Source organism: Mandrillus leucophaeus, unplaced genomic scaffold, assembly GCF_000951045.1.
Source record: "Mandrillus leucophaeus isolate KB7577 unplaced genomic scaffold, Mleu.le_1.0 Scaffold600, whole genome shotgun sequence".
NCBI classification, from domain to species: domain Eukaryota; kingdom Metazoa; phylum Chordata; class Mammalia; order Primates; family Cercopithecidae; genus Mandrillus; species Mandrillus leucophaeus.
Genome location: NW_012106476.1, coordinates 325,370 through 333,451, shown reverse-complemented (window position 1 = coordinate 333,451; position 8,082 = coordinate 325,370). Strand labels below are relative to the sequence as shown.

Here is an 8,082-nt window from a genome sequence, read left to right as displayed (position 1 = left end):
AGAAAAGAGAAAAGAAAGAAAGAGAAAGAAAGAAAAAAAAGGAAGGAAGAAAGGAAGAAAGAAAAGAAAGAAAGCAGGCAGTTAGGGAAGGGGCAGGGAGTGGGTTTAGCAATGTGCAATGAGCATCTAATACATTATAGTTGCTTCTTCAAAGAGGATCTCCTATAGCTATGAAGAGATATCTACCCACAGGTGTATATAGGTAGGTGGGGGATATACAATAGATGGTGATTTGAAGGACTGGAAGGGAGCCCAGAGAGCAGTAGTGTAGAGTAAATCTCCTTCCCAGAGGGAGCGTGGGGTGGTTGACACACTTCTGCCTCACAGCGGGACTGGGCTAACACAGCATGGTGTGGCACAGGGGAAGATGAGTGGGTGCAGCCAGGAGGAAAGAGGTCAAGCAGAGTCTGGGGTTCAACCACCCCTGACAATAAAGGATGACGAGGGCATTGCCGGTGATCAAATGCCTGAAGGACAGAATTTCTGAATGGCAAAGAGATAACGTGGAGTCTGACCAGACCAGAATATGGGCACCACGGGGCCCATGGCGGAAGACCAGAAGAAGAAAGAAGGCTAGGCCATTTGATGTTTTGTGGTTTTATTTATCTGGTTTGTTTTCCCATACTTAAGATGTTGAACTTGTCTCTAGGGCAGGGAAAGAATAGTTCTGAATTTGAGGATCAACTTTGCCATATTTGAAGTAGTTTCCTTCACTTCTTGGCTTGTTGGGCCCTATTTGGTGTTCCCTTACATGGTTTCAGGATCTTTTCCCCTATGGAAGTCAAGTTGCTACCATCAGCAATAACCAATCCTGGAGTGGGAGGAACTCTTGCTGTCCATGGCGATCTAGTGACCTGAAAGTTGCTGTCTGACTACTGGGAACCTGGTAAGCAGCCTCCACACTCCCAGCTCTCCAGTGTCTTCACTGTCTGGTCTTACAGTCTCCAAAGCCCCAGGCTAAGTAGGAACCCAGCCTATGAATAAGTCTCCTAAGGTTTTTCCGGCCCCAAGGTCATCCCCCTAAGACAGGTGAACAAAGGCTTCCCTCCCTCCAGGACTACTTGTTAAGCAAGGAGGGCCTGAGTTTCTCTCCCACCCCCTCACTCCTAGCAGAGATTCAGGCCTGGCCTTGAGCCTCTACACCGGGAATCTCTTCCTTCTTCTTAGACTCACCATTGAACACGATGCTCCTCTTTCTTCCAGGAAGGTGGCAGCGCCTGAAACTTCTCAGAACGCTTCCAGCCTCTGACTGCTGGGCCTCAGCAGCAGTTTGGCTTTGTTTCAGCAGTTGCATCACAGTTGAGAGGAGGGGGTTGCAGGGATACTGACAGAGAAGTCTTTCTCAGGACAAGGAAGGAGGCCTGGTGAATGGAAATAGAAGGTCTACAGTTGGAGTCCAAAAAATAGAATGTTATCCCACAGGAGAAGGTAATAGATGTCAGGCACTAAAAGCAGTCAATCATCTAGAGGTTAAGAGGCGAAGGAGAAGGAAGTTAAAATGCAGCAAAGATGGATGAGGAGGTCACTTTAGTGTTCAGGGAGAAAAAATGCTGTGACCAGTGAGTCACAGGGAAGACCTGAGACATATATTATATACATATTCATCACAGAGAATATATATATACATATATATTCTCTCTAATTCTAATTCAAGGTAATTAACATCAATGAGATAATACAAAATACATGTGTGTGTATTTATATATGTATGTTACTTCATAGAGACTCTGTGTTCTCATAATTTAATATCTATTTCACAGAATTGTTAAAGGATCAATGAGGTAAAGAAAGAAAAACACCAAAAACATGGGTAGGCATGCAGTATGGCTACATTCCTCACTCTTGTCTCTTCTTGTTAGTTGTAAATTCCTTGAAAGCAAAACCTGTCTCCTCCATCCCTGGATTCCCTAGCACTTACAGTACTGTAGCTTAATAACTGTTTCCCAATGCATGGGACTGTCATTTTGGATGCAGCATTAGCAGAAGGGGGGTCATAGTGAGAGTAACAAGTGGTACAGTATGAAAAAGAAGAAAATATTATTACGCTGTTTGGTTTGAAAAAGTAGCTAGAATAGGCGTGATTGATATTTAATCCATTATTTGCCCCGTATTGTGCTAAGGACTTTATGTGTATCAACTCAGTGAATCTTGACAGCAACCCTAGGACTCAGGCACAGTTTTGACTCCGACTTTACAGATGAGGACCACGAGACATTAGGAGGTTAAGTAATTTGCCTAAGACCACACAGTAATAACACAGCTGCCTGCCTTTATTCCTGGGCTCCAAATCACTACAACATACTGTTTCTGGAAGAAATGGTAATATGTTTATCCAAGACATAAATGTTTTGGCAAGGTTAAAACATTTTAGAAAAGGTAATGGGTACTTAACTAATGTTCCTATGTGAGAGGAAATAATTATCAAAAGTTAATAGCTTAAGTAATCATCACTTTTTTTTTATTTTTTAAATGGAGTCTTCTACATACTAACGCATACTGCTATTTTTGAGCAATCAATGAGATAAGTATTTAGAAGTCCTCTAGAACACAACATTTCCAAAACATCTGAAAATTTTGTTTGCTATAAATAGCATTAGTAATTAAAGGTTGGACCAATGGATTAGAAAAATAAATTGAAAATATTTTAAATGCATATCCTAAAACAGTTATCTAAATCTTACTAGGAAAAAAAGATAAAAGCATATTAATGTTTTTGCTTTCTGTATTAATGGTAAAATTATGAAACTACCTCTATCTTTTTCTAAATTCAGTGAAAGATTCATTTCCCAGGGCTATATAATTAATCATAAAATAACCTGTTGGTAAGATTCGTAATCTCAATGAATATCTGATGTGGAAAATTATTATTTTAATATTTTATTCTCTATTTTTGCTTGTTTTATTGATGTGCATATTTTATATACAACTCCAGGGAATTTTTAAGGAGGAATATTATACAAAGAGAAGTGATCCACTATTTCTTCATTCTAGCATTGGGCTAGTTACTCTATATACTTCTTTCCTACAATAATCTTACCTTCATTATATGAATGAGAAGAGACTGAGGCTGAGGGGCTAATGAACTTTTCTAAATTCACTGCTTGGGGGTGTGTATGGGATGGTTCTCTCATTTGACTCTTTCAAAATTTGGTCGTCTTTTTACTATATATATTGCCTTTCATTGGTGCAACACATTTAATGTTCCAAATTCACTAACACAATGAATATTGCACCCTATTATAATTCTATTGGACCTTATGGCCTAATATTCTATCCGACAATTGGAAAATAATAATTACATTGGGATACATTGGATTCTAAAATTTGCCTCAAGTCACAAAACCAGCTAGCTACAATGTAAATACTTAACATCACCTCCTCTGCCTCCTTGTCCTTTCCATCGTGTTTTTTTTTTTTTTCATAACAAATACATTATAAAACTTTCTATTCCATGTAATTTACCAACAATTGAATCATTTCATAGTTGTCAGTATATCTCTTTCAGAATATTAAAGAGGCCTGTGGCAGGTTAATTACTCTAAGTTGAGGACATTAACTTTTTAATTGTTATTATACTGGTTATACACTGATGTTAAACTGTCTGATCAAATTTGCCTTGAAAATTATAAGATAATTTTTCCTTCCCGTCAGTTAGCATATGCAAAGGCCTTTGGGCTTTCCTTAAAAGCAATGGGATGTCCTTACAGAGCTTATGGGAAGGCCACGATGGGACTTGTCTTGCACTTTAGAAACAACTAAGATAAAAGTATGGATGACAGCTGTTGGGAAAAGACTCTGCAGACAATGACACAAGTCTAGAAGTCTTTTCCAATTATGTAGATAAGAGATGAACTGATAGTAAAGGTGGAAAGTTGTGGAAAGATTTCAGAGATACTCAAAGTGATGCCATAATAAAAACTAGAAGTGTTACTCTCTTTCAGAGAAAAGAGCAGAGAAATAATACATTGAGTTTGGGACATTTTAAGGGCTTTCTAGGTAAAAGAAAAAATAGTTGATTAGAGACTGGTATTTAGAAGATGGGGCCTATGGATTTCTTCTCCAAGGTGCTCAGTTATTTTTGCTGTATTTTTCCTTTTACGAATGTTTTGACCTGAAAAAGCAAGATTGCCTAGGATGAATGAGCTCTTGGGTATAAGAGAATCACCAATATGGAAAAAAAGAAAATGACTGGGCGTGGTGGCACATGCCTGTAATCCCAGCTACATAGGAGGCTGAGGGAGGAGAATCGTTTGAATCCGGGAGGCAGAGGTTGCAGTGAGCTGAGATCACACCACTGCACTCTAGCCTGGGTGACTGAGTGAGACTCTGTTTCAATTAAAAATTTTTTTTTTAAAAGACAACTATAAGTTTTCCCAGCTCATAGTAGTTAAGTGTGTAATTTTAACATATAAAAATTGGTTTCTAAACTAGACATTGCTGAAAAAAATTTCAGTTTCCTTCAGAGAAACAGTATTGAGCTGTGAGGCCAGGCAGCCCTTTTTTTAAATCTCCTGATTCTACTGGGTAATCAATGAATTGTTCCGAGATAGCCTCATATCCGAGATAGATTGATAATAATATTATCAGTCTCATAAAAGATTTAATAATATAATTCATATAAGCAGTAGAGGTCCTAGCATGTAATACATGCCCCTAGAACATTAGCAACTGTTATTTATTATTTCTCAGAAGTAGAAATATATATTTAGCTACAGTAAATTTTTCAAATGTGGCTGTTATATACATAATATTTATAAGATATAGATTTGTTTGAATTTATAGTACTATCTTAAATTATAAATATGTTATCTGCATTGAATATTGGTATAGGAATCCAATGATTATAAGGTATATTGTTGTTAAATAACATAGAGTAATTTATATTTTTAAAAATTAATGCTCTGTTTAATCTTTACAAGGTAACCTTGACATTCTTTCTCAATTTGGAGAATAAAAAATATCAGGTTTTTCAAAACTCTTCTACAAGTTAATAAAACAGAAATAAAAGGAGACTAGTGAAAGAATGTCAAATAATTAGAAAAAAGTACAATTTATTAATATAAAAGTATAAAGCAAATAGAACACATTCATTTAAGCTAGACAGATGTTGACACAAACTTTCAAATTGGATTGTCAGTTTCATCAAATTTGGAATAAACAGGAAAATACAGTATTTACAGATTTTAGTAAAACTAAACAGAAATGGTACAAGAAGGAAATTTATTTTTCACAGAACAAAAATGTCAATTTTGACTTAGGTACCCGCATAGGAGCAGGTGAAGTTCTCAAAGGACAACTTTATTTTTTGTTGTTGTTGTTTTTTTGGTAAGTAAATGAAAACCAAGACATATTTTTCTGCTTTTTTATTTATATTGATAAAACCTCAAAGTCTGTACTCAAATACTTATTAAAATATACCCATACATAAATGATTTCTTGTCAAAATGCATCATTCTTCTTCAAATACAAAAACATAATAAGAAAAAATATTTTCACTTTTCTAAAACCATCACTTTTTCTTAGATCACACTTTTATCTTTCCTCTGAGTGTAGCCCTGGAAAAGCAGTTTGAATGCAAAGCCTCTTGACAAAATATCTGCTTTTTAAAAATGTTAATTTAATATACAAGAAAAAAAAAGCCTCTGGGAGAAGAGGATAAAGAAGTTAGGATTTCCAACTCCTAGGCTAAAAAACAGCATATCAGAAAGCCATTCAATTTCCTTTACAATGCTGATTAAAGCCTTCATTTTAACCTTCATTATAAATGGAGGACATTAATCCCTAAGCTGTTTTTAAACAATTAATTGTAACCTTCTTCAATCCTATCCATGATTTCCCTGAAAAGCAATAGTTGAGTTCTATTTATTCAGTGTAATGGATCGGCATTTCATTTCAAATAAAACCATATAAGCATGTCTGTATGTGAGATATAAATGTTACACTCATCTATGTACATAATGCTATGTCATGGAGAAATTACAGTGGTAAAATAATGCAGTCTTTAGCAATGTCATTTTGAAGTAAATGATAAAAATAGTGGACGCTTGAATCATCTTAGAAAACAAATTACTGTACTTTCTAGAACAATAAAAGCGTTGGGTTTAATATCTCATTCTGCTGAAATAGCTTATAGAATCATAAATAGCTGATGCACAGTTCCTGTAATTAAGATTAAGCAGTTAAGAACAGTAAATCAAAGTTTCTTTGGGGTCCATTTTGAGAAAATAATAGAGATTTTAATCATTTGCATGGCTTTATAGTAAAGTTATAAAAACATACACAACTACACATACTGAGATCTGGAGTAGACGCTCGGTGACTTCTTTTCCATGTGATAACTTCTTTGGGTTGTGCGATGGGAGGGTATCGAGTATCTGTAGCTACTGCTCTTTTCGTTGCAACAAAAAATACAACAGAACAGGGCTCCTCCAACAATGAGCACGAGTGCAGTGGTCCATCCTAAGTAGAGGGCTTCTCCAAGCTCACGTTTTTGGGCAACATTCACTATCGGGTTATAGAAATCTCTGATGATGGCATTGGCAACCCAGCTCACAGGGATGAGCACCACTATGCCCGTGATGATGAAGATGATTCCAGCTGTCAGCAGAATGTGAGCCTTCACCTTCTCATTGTCCCCCGTGCACCTAGTGCATTTCATGCCAAGGATGGCCATCATGAAAGCCAAGAAGGACATTACGGAAGCAGCACACATCAGTCCTCTGGCTGCCTGTAGGTCCGGAGAAAGAGCCAACAGGGAATCATAGATTTTGCACTGCATCCTGATGTTAGCCTGCCTCACGCAATTCATCCACAGTCCTTCCCAGAAGTTTTCAAAAACCACGATGTTGTTTTCAATGAAGGCCGACACTCTCCACTGAGGCATGACGGTGACAGCCACTGTGCCCACCATTCCAACACCACCAAGAAACAGCCCAGCAATTTCTAAGGCATGGATTGCCATTATCCCCTGGGATGGGTTTTAGTCAGCTGGACTCCCGAACTGCTAGTTCTGCTTTGAAGCAAGGTTCTCTGTGCCACAGAAGAGAACAGTTTTTCCTGGAGTAATGAACTCAGAACCCAGTGGCTTTTCAAATAAGAGCTGCTTTGCTACTTCTGGCCAGATAGTATCCAGTGCTGGCTGGCTGAGATGGCCCTGCTATTGGCTGCAACAGGTAAACTTACAAATCAGGTGTGGCAACTTTCTCAGCCAATAAAAGGTGGATGGTAACCCAGGTGTGTCTAAACCAACACTTGGGTACTTGTAACGGCTAGACCTGCACATAAACATTCTTTATACTTCTCGGTCTTCCGAGAAGACAGCAGTATGTTTACCTGTAGGCATAGTTATAAATGGTTGCATAAGCATCAAGAAATGAGCCAATCCCTTGTAATGTGAAAGGTGCACCTTGTACAGGCAATTCTGAAACTCTTAGTAAAAGCTGCTGGGACCAAGGGATAAAATAAAATATCTGCCGAAGAATTTTGCAATGCTGTTGAAATGCCAAAGTGAAACGAGAGTAGGGGATTGAAAGATTGCTTTTACCTGGGAAACCACATTCTTTGGGACACATGTGATCTAAGTGATTGATTTAATTTTTCTACAACTTCAAAGCAAGCTCTGCTTTGGTGAAATCAGGGAACAGATCATGCCAGAGGACAAAACAAACGAAAGTAATTAAATACACAAGGCTGTCCTTGTCCTTGGCACTTAAAACATATCAGGGTTCTTTAAGCCAGAAAAATTACTCACTGCCACTTTTCTGATAATCTTCATTTATTTAAAAAAAAAATTGCCAAAATAAAAGTCACCAGATAATTATCTTATGTAGCCAGGACTATAGCATTTAAAAAAGCTTATGAGCTTATTTTGTGGTGCTATTCTTGCTGCTTTGTCTTCCTGGGCTGAAGGAACGAGAATTCTGAAGATGTCTCAAGACCCTTGGGTCTATGCAAAAGGCCAATATTTCAAAATAAAATATTTACAGGACAAGTGAACTATATTTACTAAACTGTATTATATTAGGTATTAACCAAATATGTTTTCCAACCTTTTAATATTATGTCTGCAGTAGGACATAGAAA

At 37.2% G+C, this 8,082-nt stretch overlaps 1 protein-coding gene across 1 annotated transcript; it reads right to left on the bottom strand.

The window, feature by feature from the left end:
• Positions 1-5,031: 5,031 nt before the first annotated feature.
• On the bottom strand, positions 5,032-7,181 carry CLDN8 (claudin 8). Its single transcript, XM_011999785.1, has one exon. It carries the CDS (start codon positions 6,959-6,961, stop codon positions 6,284-6,286), a length of 678 nt encoding a protein of 225 aa, XP_011855175.1. The 5' UTR covers positions 6,962-7,181; the 3' UTR covers positions 5,032-6,283.
• Between the last annotated feature and the right edge of the window lie 901 nt (positions 7,182-8,082).